This window comes from Argopecten irradians, chromosome 5, assembly GCF_041381155.1.
Source record: "Argopecten irradians isolate NY chromosome 5, Ai_NY, whole genome shotgun sequence".
Classification (NCBI taxonomy): domain Eukaryota; kingdom Metazoa; phylum Mollusca; class Bivalvia; order Pectinida; family Pectinidae; genus Argopecten; species Argopecten irradians.
The window spans coordinates 3,099,410-3,112,855 of record NC_091138.1 but is presented as its reverse complement, the minus strand read 5'-3'; the positions used below and the strand labels follow the sequence as shown (position 1 = coordinate 3,112,855).

Genomic DNA, 13,446 nt, shown 5'->3' with positions numbered 1-13,446 from the left:
ATAGACGTGTACAAATGTAGCCATGAGGAACTTGTAATAAGATTGGCTGACTAATTACCTGATAAAGCTTGTGTAATAGACGTGTACAAATGTAGCCATGAGGAACTTGTAATAAGATTGACTGACTAATTACCTGATAAAGCTTGTGTAATAGACGTGTACAAATGTAGCCATGAGGAACTTGTAATAAGATTGACTGACTAATTACCTGATAAAGCTTGTGTAATAGACGTGTACAAATGTAGCCATGAGGAACTTGTAATAAGATTGGCTGACTTATTACCTGATAAAGCTTGTGTAATAGACGTGTACAAATGTAGCCATGAGGAACTTGTAATAAGATTGACTGACTAATTACCTGATAAAGCTTGTGTAATAGACGTGTACAAATGTAGCCATGAGGAACTTGTAATAAGATTGACTGACTAATTACTTGTAATAAGATTGTGTAATAGACCTGTACAAATGTAGCCATGAGGAACTTGTAATAAGATTGACTGACTAATTACCTGATAAAGCTTGTGTAATAGACGTGTACAAATGTAGCCATGAGGAACTTGTAATAAGATTGACTGACTAATTACCTGATAAAGCTTGTGTAATAGACGTGTACAAATGTAGCCATGAGGAACTTGTAATAAGATTGACTGACTAATTACCTGATAAAGCTTGTGTAATAAGTGTACAAATGTAGCCATGAGGAACTTGTAATAAGATTGACTGACTAATTACCTGATAAAGCTTGTGTAATAGACGTGTACAAATGTAGCCATGAGGAACTTGTAATAAGATTGACTGACTAATTACCTGATAAAGCTTGTGTAATAGACGTGTACAAATGTAGCCATGAGGAACTTGTAATAAGATTGACTGACTAATTACCTGATAAAGCTTGTGTAATAGACGTGTACAAATGTAGCCATGAGGAACTTGTAATAAGATTGACTGACTAATTACCTGATAAAAGCTTGTGTAATAGACGTGTACAAATGTAGCCATGAGGAACTTGTAATAAGATTGACTGACTAATTACCTGATAAAGCTTGTGTAATAGACTGTACAAATGTAGCCATGAGGAACTTGTAATAAGATTGACTGACTAATTACCTGATAAAGCTTGTGATAATAGACGTGTACAAATGTAGCCATGAGGAACTTGTAATAAGATTGACTGACTAATTACCTGATAAAGCTTGTGTAATAGACGTGTACAAATGTAGCCATGAGGAACTTGTAATAAGATTGACTGACTAATTAACTGATAAAGCTTGTGTAATAGACGTGTACAAATGTAGCCATGAGGAACTTGTAATAAGATTGACTGACTAATTACCTGATAAAGCTTGTGTAATAGACCTGTACAAATGTAGCCATGAGGAACTTGTAATAAGATTGACTGACTAATTACCTGATAAAGCTTGTGTAATAGACGTGTACAAATGTAGCCATGAGGAAACTTGTAATAAGATTGACTGACTAATTACCTGATAAAGCTTGTGTAATAGACGTGTACAAATGTAGCCATGAGGAACTTGTAATAAGATTGACTGACTAATTACCTGATAAAGCTTGTGTAATAGACGTGTACAAATGTAGCCATGAGGAACTTGTAATAAGATTGACTGACTAATTACCTGATAAAGCTTGTGTAATAGACGTGTACAAATGTAGCCATGAGGAACTTGTAATAAGATTGACTGACTAATTACCTGATAAAGCTTGTGTAATAGACGTGTACAAATGTAGCCATGAGGAACTTGTAATAAGATTGGCTGACTAATTACCTGATAAAGCTTGTGTAATAGACGTGTACAAATGTAGCCATGAGGAACTTGTAATAAGATTGACTGACTAATTACCTGATAAAGCTTGTGTAATAGACGTGTACAAATGTAGCCATGAGGAACTTGTAATAAGATTGACTGACTAATTACCTGATAAAGCTTGTGTAATAGACGTGTACAAATGTAGCCATGAGAAACTTGTAATAAGATTGACTGACTTATTACCTGATAAAGCTTGTGTAATAGATGTGTACAAATGTAGCCATGAGGAACTTGTAATAAGATTGACTGACTAATTACCTGATAAAGCTTGTGTAATAGACGTGTACAAATGTAGCCATGAGGAACTTGTAATAAGATTGACTGACTCATTACCTGTTAAAGCTTGTGTAATAGATGTGTACAAATGTAGCCATGAGGAACTTGTAATAAGATTGACTGATAATAGACGTGTACAAATGTAGCCATGAGGAACTTGTAATAAGATTGACTGATAATAGACGTGTACAAATGTAGCCATGAGGAATTTGTAATAAGATTGACTGACTAATTGCCTGATAAAGCTTGTGTAATAGACGTGTACAAATGTAGCCATGAGGAACTTGTAATAAGATTGACTGACTAATTACCTGATAAAGCTTGTGTAATAGACGTGTACAAATGTAGCCATGAGGAACTTGTAATAAGATTGACTGACTAATTACCTGATAAAGCTTGTGTAATAGACGTGTACAAATGTAGCCATGAGGAACTTGTAATAAGATTGACTGACTAATTACCTGATAAAGCTTGTGTAATAGACGTGTACAAATGTAGCCATGAGGAACTTGTAATAAGATTGACTGACTAATTACCTGATAAAGCTTGTGTAATAGACGTGTACAAATGTAGCCATGAGGAACTTGTAATAAGATTGACTGACTAATTACCTGATAAAGCTTGTGTAATAGATGTGTACAAATGTAGCCATGAGGAACTTGTAATAAGATTGACTGACTAATTACCTGATAAAGCTTGTGTAATAGATGTGTACAAATGTAGCCATGAGGAACTTGTAATAAGATTGGCTGACTTATTACCTGATAAAGCTTGTGTAATAGACGTGTACAAATGTAGCCATGAGGAACTTGTAATAAGATTGACTGACTAATTACCTGATAAAGCTTGTGTAATAGATGTGTACAAATGTAGCCATGAGGAACTTGTAATAAGATTGACTGACTAATTACCTGATAAAGCTTGTGTAATAGACGTGTACAAATGTAGCCATGAGGAACTTGTAATAAGATTGGCTGACTAATTACCTGATAAAGCTTGTGTAATAGATGTGTACAAATGTAGCCATGAGGAACTTGTAATAAGATTGACTGACTAATTACCTGATAAAGCTTGTGTAATAGACGTGTACAAATGTAGCCATGAGGAACTTGTAATAAGATTGGCTGACTAATTACCTGATAAAGCTTGTGTAATAGAAGTGTACAAATGTAGCCATGAGGAACTTGTAATAAGATTGGCTGACTAATTACCTGATAAAGCTTGTGTAATAGACGTGTACAAATGTAGCCATGAGGAACTTGTAATAAGATTGACTGACTAATTACCTGATAAAGCTTGTGTAATAGACGTGTACAAATGTAGCCATGAGAAACTTGTAATAAGATTGGCTGACTAATTACCTGATAAAGCTTGTGTAATACACGTGTACAAATGTAGCCATGAGGAACTTGTAATAAGATTGACTTACTAATTACCTGATAAAGCTTGTGTAATAGACGTGTACAAATGTAGCCATGAGGAACTTGTAATAAGATTGGCTGACTAATTACCTGATAAAGCTTGTGTAATACACGTGTACAAATGTAGCCATGAGGAACTTGTAATAAGATTGACTTACTAATTACCTGATAAAGCTTGTGTAATAGACGTGTACAAATGTAGCCATGAGGAACTTGTAATAAGATTGGCTGACTAATTACCTGATAAAGCTTGTGTAATAGACGTGTACAAATGTAGCCATGAGGAACTTGTAATAAGATTGGCTGACTAATTACCTGATAAAGCTTGTGTAATAGACGTGTACAAATGTAGCCATGAGGAACTTGTAATAAGATTGACTGACTAATTACCTGATAAAGCTTGTGTAATAGACGTGTACAAATGTAGCCATGAGGAACTTGTAATAAGATTGACTGACTAATTACCTGATAAAGCTTGTGTAATAGACGTGTACAAATGTAGCCATGAGGAACTTGTAATAAGATTGACTGACTAATTAACTGATAAAGCTTGTGTAATAGACGTGTACAAATGTAGCCATGAGGAACTTGTAATAAGATTGACTGACTAATTACCTGATAAAGCTTGTGTAATAGACGTGTACAAATGTAGCCATGAGGAACTGACAGTCAAATCTATCCATGATACCTCCATGTCCAGGAATGGTGTCTCCAAAATCCTTAAAAACAAAAAACATTTGAAGTATTATTTCCTTGATAATTCCACTTTTACAGTAAGTGAAAGAGAAATTCAAACAAATTTTCTTTATAAAAATCTATTTACAATAATGACAATAATATCCCCCAAAATTCTCGAGCTCCAAAACACACAAATGCCCGGCTTACTTTGATTTTAAAAGCTCTCTTAAATCCACTGGCAAAGAATCCACCAAACGGTCCAATGACAGATGCAAACACAGACATGGAGATGGAATGAAGAAGGAAGGGGTAGATCTTTACTGTGGTCTGAGGAAATCCAAACTGTGGGCAGAACAATAGTAATCATTATTATCGTACATAAATCTCTATATAAACAATAGCAAACTTATACATATATTACATATTTTAAGATTCAGTACATCATATACCATATTCGACCCAATAAGCGCCCATGTCCCTATAAGCGCCCCTCCCCATTTTTGAGGCCTTGATTTTAAATGCCCAGGCATAAATAAAGACCAAAGCTAGACAAAACTGTATAGATTTGCAGTAATTTTGTCTTAGTAGCACTTTTTCAATTTTTTAAACGCCCTGGGCGTTTATTGGGTCAAATACGGTAAGTGAAAAACTTTGACTTTTGTTTCTGCATGACAGAGGTGAAAGTAATGTCTAAATTTAAAATCCTTTTCTGGACTGGAGGCATCAACTGTAAACATCCTAAATAAGCGGCCAATTGTGACTTACAATGGACAGGAAGGTCTGTATTGTAGCAGGAATACTAAACTCTGACAGGACAAACACTGGGTGGCGCTCACATTCCATAGACATAGTGTCCTTCACCTCGTCATAGGAAATAGGACAGACCATCGAGTCGTACTGCACCAGGAAATAGGACAACTGGAAATAAAACAAATAATAACAGCTCTGTAATTAACATCGATTCAGGGTAAGAATATCAGTACAAAACATTTTTCTATAAATGTAACAATTATTCTTTTTGATTAATTTTTTTGATCTGCTGCTTCTTGACAAAGATACCTTCAAATATTTTGAACAAAACAGCATTTGTCGTTTCTTCAAATGCTTATTATATGTGAATTATCACCAATATTTCAAATTTGTACATTCAATGGAGGAATTAACATAACAACTATATGCTTGTAGTAATGGTACATAAACGGTAATAAATCAGAGCTAGATTGATCCCTGCTATAGTAAAAGTATTCCATGGTAAGAGTATCATCGCCATCATATCCATAACATGTCAATTGTAACAGAAACATCTCCATGGTAACAGGAACCTCTTCATGGTAACAGTGACATATCCATGGTAACAGTGTCATTTTCTTGGTAACTTACATTTCCTTGCAATTGGTAACAGTAAAGCATATATGGTAACAGTTCCATAGTACATGTACTTAATAGTATAAAATTCTGATATCCGTGGTAATAGTGACATCTGAATCATAACAGTTCCATAGTACTGTATAGTATCAATTCTGATATCCATGGTAACAGTAACATTTCCATGGTAACAGTGACATCTTAATAGTAACAGTTCCATAGTACAGTATAGTATCAATTCTGATATCCATGGTAACAGTAACATTTCCATGGTAACAGTGACATCTTAATCGTAACAGTTCCATAGTACAGTATAGTATTAATTCTGATATCCGTGGTAACAGTAACATTTCCATGGTAACAGTGACATCTTAATCGTAACAGTTCCATAGTACAGTATAGTATCAATTCTGATATCCATGGTAACAGTAACATTTCCATGGTAACAGTGACATCTTAATCGTAACAGTTCCATAGTACAGTATAGTATCAATTCTTATATCCGTGGTAACAGTAACATTTCCATGGTAACAGTGACATCTTAATCGTAACAGTTCCATAGTACAGTATAGTATCAATTCTGATATCCATGGTAACAGTAACATTTCCATGGTAACAGTGACATCTTAATGGTAACAGTTCCATAGTACTGTATAGTATCAATTCTGATATCCATGGTAACAGTAACATTTCCATGGTAACAGTGACATCTTAATCGTAACAGTTCCATAGTACAGTATAGTATCAATTCTGATATCCGTGGTAACAGTAACATTTCCATGGTAACAGTGACATCTTAATCGTAACAGTTCCATAGTACAGTATAGTATCAATTCCGATATCCATGGTAACAGTAACATTTCCATGGTAACAGTAACATTTCCATGGTAACAGTGACATATTAATCGTAACAGTTCCATAGTACAGTATAGTATCAATTCTGATATCTGTGGTAACAGTAACATTTCCATGGTAACAGTGACATCTTAATGGTAACAGTTCCATAGCACTGTATAGTATCAATTCTGATATCCATGGTAACAGTAACATTTCCATGGTAACAGTGACATCTTAATAGTAACAGTTCCATAGTACAGTATAGAATCAATTCCGATATCCATGGTAACAGTGACATCTTAATCGTAACAGTTCCATAGTACAGTATAGTATCAATTCTGATATCCATGGTAACAGTAACATTTCCATGGTAACAGTGACATCTTAATCATAACAGTTCCATAGTACAGTATAGTATCAATTCTGATATCCGTGGTCACAGTAACATTTCCATGGTAACAGTGACATCTTAATAGTAACAGTTCCATAGTACAGTATAGAATCAATTCCGATATCCATGGTAACAGTAACATTTCCATGGTAACAGTGACATCTTAATCGTAACAGTTCCATAGTACAGTATAGTATCAATTCTGATATCCGTGGTAACAGTAACATTTCTATGGTAACAGTGACATCTTAATCAAAACAGTTCCATAATACAGTATAGCATCAATTCTGATATTCGTGGTAACAGTAACATTTCCATGGTAACATTGACATCTTAATGGTAACAGTTCCATAGTACTGTATAGTATCAATTCTGATATCCATGGTAACAGTAACATTTCCATGGTAACAGTGACATCTTAATCGTAACAGTTCCATAGTACAGTATAGTATCAATTCCGATATCCGTGGTAACAGTAACATTTCCATGGTAACAGTAACATTTCCATGGTAACAGTGACATATTAATCGTAACAGTTCCATAGTACAGTATAGTATCAATTCTGATATCTGTGGTAACAGTAACATTTCCATGGTAACAGTGACATCTTAATGGTAACAGTTCCATAGCACTGTATAGTATCAATTCTGATATCCATGGTAACAGTAACATTTCCATGGTAACAGTGACATCTTAATAGTAACAGTTCCATAGTACAGTATAGAATCAATTCCGATATCCATGGTAACAGTGACATCTTAATCGTAACAGTTCCATAGTACAGTATAGTATCAATTCTGATATCCATGGTAACAGTAACATTTCCATGGTAACAGTGACATCTTAATCATAACAGTTCCATAGTACAGTATAGTATAAATTCTGATATCCGTGGTCACAGTAACATTTCCATGGTAACAGTGACATCTTAATAGTAACAGTTCCATAGTACAGTATAGAATCAATTCCGATATCCATGGTAACAGTAACATTTCCATGGTAACAGTGACATCTTAATTGTAACAGTTCCATAGTACTGTATAGTATCAATTCTGATATCCGTGGTAACAGTAACATTTCTATGGTAACAGTGACATCTTAATCAAAACAGTTCCATAATACAGTATAGCATCAATTCTGATATTCGTGGTAACAGTAACATTTCCATGGTAACAGTGACATCTTAATGGTAACAGTTCCATAGTACTGTATAGTATCAATTCTGATATCCATGGTAACAGTAACATTTCCATGGTAACAGTGATATCTTAATGGTAACAGTTCCATAGCACTGTATAGTATCAATTCTGATATCCGTGGTAATAGTAACATTTTCATGGTAACAGTGAAATATTAATGATGACAGTTCCATAGTACTGTATAGTATCAATTCTGATATCCGTGGTAATATTAACATTTCCATGGTAACAGTGAAATATTAATGGTGACAGTTCCATAGTACTGTATAGTATAATTTCCAATATAAATATTATTAATATAATTGGTACCAGTAACATCTCCATGGTATCAATAACATCTCCATGGTAACAGTAACATCTCCATGGTAACAGTGACATCTCCATGGTGACAGTAACATCTCCATGGTATCAATAACATTGCTATGGTAACAGTAATATTTCCATGGTTACTTACCCCAATACCAAAAAACACAGTGGAAATAGCACCTCCTATAAAGCCTTCCCATGTCTTTTTAGGGGAGAGTTTGATGAGTGGAGTTTTACCAAAGAAAAATCCAAACATGTACGCCATGATGTCATTACAGATGATCATGGAAACGGGAACAAGGAGCCTGTCAAGTAAAAAAATAACTATCATGTGTATGCTGCAAATACTAAATATTAGCTTAAATATATGCTCTATTCAGTACTTGTATGTCATTATTTATGTAAACTGTATTTATGTAGCTATCCTATGACCTTAAATATATTTTCCATAAAGGCCCAATATCTTGAAACAAACATACCAGTTTTAGTGACAAAAGGCCCAGAGGGCCTGTCTCGGTCACCTGGTTTGTAATGCCTAGTAATGTTCTGAATACAGGTTCATTCTTTCTTTTCTGAAGGAATTTGAATATTTACCTCCAATTCCCCTATTGGGTCCCACTCTTTCTGCTCCAGGGGGTCAGAGCCAAAAATTATACGAATTCTGTTAACCCCAAGGATGTTTCTGGGCCAAATTTGGTTAAATCCAAGCAGAACTATATGACTAGTAGCGATTTATAGTATTTACTACTATTTCCCATATTAGGCCCTGCCCCTCCCGCCCAAGGGTGTCAGAGCCAAAATTTATACAAATTATATTCCCCTTCCCCCAAGGATGTTTGTGGTAATATTTGGTTTCAATCCATGCAGAACTCTAGGACAAGTAGCGATTTATAGAATTTACCTCCATTTCCCCCGCCCATTCTGCCCCCGGGGGGTCAGAGCCAAAATTTATGCAAGTTCTGTTCCCCTTCCCCCAAGAATGTTTCTGGCCAAATTTGGTTACAATCCATGCAGAACTCTAGGACAAGTAGCGATTCATAGGATTTACCTCTATTTCCCCTATTGGGACCCGCCCCTCTTGCCCCCGGGGGGTCAGAGCCAAAATTTATACAAGTTCTGTTCCCCTTCCTCCAAGGATGTTTCTGGCCTAATTTGGTTACAATCCATGCAGAACTCTAGGACAAGTAGCGATTTATAGGATGTACCTCTATTTCCCCTATTGGGCCCTGCGCCTCCTGCCCCCGGGGGGTCAGAGCCAAAATTTATACAAGTTCTGTTCCCCTTCCCCCAAGGATGTTTCTGGCCAAATTTGGTTACAATCCATGCAGAACTCTAGGACAAGTAGCGATTTATAGGATTTACCTCTATTTCCCCTATTGGGCCCCGCCCCTCCTGCCCCCGGGGGGTCAGAGCCAAAATTTATACAAGTTCTGTTCCCCTTCCTTCCAACCGGATGTTTGTGGCCAAATTTGGTTACAATCGATGTAGAACTCTATGACATAGCGATAAAGGATTTACCTCTATTTCCCCTATTGGGCCCACCCCTCCAGCCCCGGGGGCAGAGCCAAAATTTATACAAGTTCTGTTCCCTTCCCCCAAGGATGTTTGTGGCCAAATTTTGTTACATTCCATTCAGAACTCTATGACAAGTAGCGATTTAAAGGATTTACCTATATTTCCCCTATTGGGCCCCGCCCCTCCAGCCCCCGGGGGGTCAGAGCCAAAATTTATACAAGTTCTGTTCCCCTTCCCCAACGGATGTTTGTGGCCAAATTTGGTTACAATCCATGTAGAACTCTATGACAAGTAGCGATTTAAAGGATTTACCTCTATTTCCCCTATTGGGCCCCGCCCCTCCTGCCCCCGGGGGGTCAGAGCCAAAATTTATACAAGTTCTGTTCCCCTTCCCCCAAGGATGTTTGTGGCAAAATTTAGTTACAATCCATGTAGAACTCTATGACTAGTAGCGATTTAAAGGATTTACCTCTATTTCCCCTATTGGGCTCCGCCCCTCCTTCCCCGGGGGGTCAGAGCCAAAATTTATACAAGTTCTGTTCCCCTTCCCCCAAGGATGTTTGTGGCCAAATTTTGTTACATTCCATTCAGAACTCTATGACAAGTAGCGATTTAAAGGATTTACCTATATTTCCCCTATTGGGCCCCGCCCCTCCTGCCCCCGGGGTGTCAGAGCCAAAATTTATACAAGTTCTGTTCCCCCTCCCCCAAGGATGTTTGTGGCCAAATTTGGTTACAATCCATGCAGAACTCTATGACTAGTAGCGATTTAAAGGAAATGTTGACGGACAGACGGACGGACGGACGGACGACGGACGACGGACGACGGACGCCGCGCCATGACATAAGCTCACTGGCCCTTCGGGCCAGGTGAGCTAACAATCCATGCAGAACACTAGGACAAGTAGCAATTTATAGGATTTACCTCTATTTCCCCTACTGGGCCCCGCCCCTCCTGCCCCCGGGGATCAGAGCCAAAATTTATACAATTTCTGTTCCCCTTCCCCCAAGGATTTTTATGGCCAAATTTGGTTACAATCAATGAAGAACTATAGGACAAGTAGCGATTTATAGGATTTACCTCTATTTTCCCTATTGGGCCCTGCCCCTCCTGCCCCCGGGGGATCAGAGCCAAAATTTATACAAGTTCTGTTCTCCTTTCCCCAAGAATGTTTCTGGCCAAATTTGGTTACAATCCATGCAGAACTCTAGGACAAGTAGCAATTTATAGGATTTACCTCTATTTCCCCTATTGGGCCCCTCCCCTCCTGCCCCCGGGAGGTCAGAGCCAAAATTTAGACAAGTTCTGTTCCCCTTCCCCCAAGGATGTTTCTGGCCAAATTTGGTCACAATCCATGCAGAACTCTATGACGAGTAGCGATTTAAAGGAAATGTTGACGGGCGGACACCGGACGACGGACGCAGCGCCATGACATAAGCTCACCGGCCCTTCAGGCCAGGTGAGCTAAAAATTTCAGCCATCTAAAGATTTCTAAGTATGTAACTTAAGACAAAATTTTTGACTGAAGTTTGCTCCAATAAACCTGGGCCTTTTTGTGATTCTATGAGGTAGCAACCAGCTACTACAAGGACCTTTGTGAACATTAAGTATCCATTTGGCTGTTAACAGGAAGATAAACCAAATAAAGAACCATTATTATCATGGATACACTATGTACAACATTAATGGTCTCAAACATCAGTTGTTCCTAAATGCTGAATGTTACAATAACTAGTTAGACATACCAGACAAGTCCCTCGAAGATGTTCTGCATGATGAGGTGCGACTGTGTCACAACTATCAGGAGGGTTACGTGTGTCCATCCAAACTGGAAAACAGAGAGGATCAAATGGGATTATAGGTTGTATAAGGACAATTTATTCATGTATGTGTAACATATACTTGAATTAACTATGAAAATTATTGCAATAATTATACATCCAATAAGAGGTGGAACAAATAATCATGCAATAATTATACATCCAATAAGAGGTGGAACAAATAATCATGCAATAATTATACATCCAATAAGAGGTGGAACAAATAATCATGCAATAATTATACATCCAATGAGAGGTGGAACAAATAATCATGCAATAATTATACATCCAATAAGAGGTGGAACAAATAATCATGCAATAATTATACATCCAATAAGAGGTGGAACAAATAATCATGCAATAATTATACATCCAATAAGAGGTGGAACAAATAATCATGCAATAATTATACATCCAATAAGAGGTGGAACAAATAATCATGCAATAATTATACGTCCAATAAGAGGTGGAACAAATAATCATGCAATAATTATACATCCAATAAGAGGTGGAACAAATAATCATGCAATAATTATACATCCAATAAGAGGTGGAACAAATAATCATGCAATAATTATACATCCAATAAGAGGTGGAACAAATAATCATCAATAATTATACATCCAATAAGAGGTGGAACAAATAATCAAAGTACTACAAATACAATGCAGCAGAGACAGAAAAATAGAATGAAATCAAATGAATTTCCAAAATCAAAATATATAAACCATTTTATAAAGAATTTGATATCAATTATTTCAAGAACATTCAACTGATCACAGAAAATACATGTTTTGTTTCACATTTTTCTTAATTAAATTTCCTAAATGAAATAAAATATTTTAAAATTACAAAGAAAACAAAAGTCTTCATTAAAAATGAGTTATCCTATACTCTTGTTTCTTATGTTGCACATGCGCTTATTTTGGTAAAACCATGCACACATGAAGGCAGCCTTGTAAGTTATATTGCCTTTACCTAAGATATGCTTTTAACAATCATTTAAAAAAATATCTTAAGGTACACAGAAAGATCATCTGATTAGTTTACTTTATAACTTTTGGGTCTATAAGCTTTGATAGAAAGTCTAATTTGAATTATCATTACAGCCATGCTGACTGAAAACGACACGTGTATATAAACCCCTACCGCTGCCATGTATCGATGTACTGAATGAGTGTACTGTAGCCATGTTATCTATAGACTCGAGTACTCACAAATTTTCATATTATTAGTAAAATTGCATATGAAACTCCTTATAGATCTAACAATGCTCATTACGTAGGAAACCGCAGGCCGTGTGCAAAAAGGCAAAACACACGGATTTATAAGATGGGTCCAAAACTGTCCTATATTTAGGATTTTCAATAAGTGGTTTGTAATATTATTACAGCAAAACTAACAAGCTACAAGGTTAGTGGCATTTTTAACCGTACTGTTATATATAATTAGCCATCATCTTGGATCTGGTGCCGTACAGGTAGTTCACTCGAGTTTATATATATAAGCTTACTCACGATGTGATTATTGCAAGCCAAGGTACCTGCTATCCGATTGCTCTTTAAAGTTTGTTAATGATCTGAAACACCACTATAACTTATTGTGGCAATTTTAAGTAACTAGATTATAATATTTTAAAACAGTTCTGATAACTATTCATGTGTATTATCTCCAGACATTGACAAGTGTACGGAGTACGGCGGACTGCCAATGTTTTTGACATGTTCTGCAAGATATATTTCACTGTTTCAGTTACAGTGGCCAATAAAAGGAAACACACACAGTGCAATTATATTATGTTATTTCTTCTA

General features: G+C 36.4%; 1 protein-coding gene across 3 annotated transcripts in view; it reads right to left on the bottom strand.

Annotated features, from left to right (window-relative positions):
• Positions 1–13,446, bottom strand: part of LOC138322657 (phosphatidate cytidylyltransferase, photoreceptor-specific-like) — a 42,971-nt gene that overhangs the window by 19,198 nt on the left and 10,327 nt on the right. For all 3 annotated transcript variants that reach the window (XM_069266660.1, XM_069266659.1, XM_069266661.1), the window contains 5 exons: positions 11,561–11,643; positions 8,448–8,604; positions 4,967–5,119; positions 4,409–4,543; positions 4,139–4,242 (listed from right to left, as the gene is read on the bottom strand). In XM_069266660.1, coding sequence (XP_069122761.1) covers positions 4,139–4,242; positions 4,409–4,543; positions 4,967–5,119; positions 8,448–8,604; positions 11,561–11,643 — 632 coding nt within the window. The remainder of the gene's footprint in view (positions 1–4,138; positions 4,243–4,408; positions 4,544–4,966; positions 5,120–8,447; positions 8,605–11,560; positions 11,644–13,446) is intronic.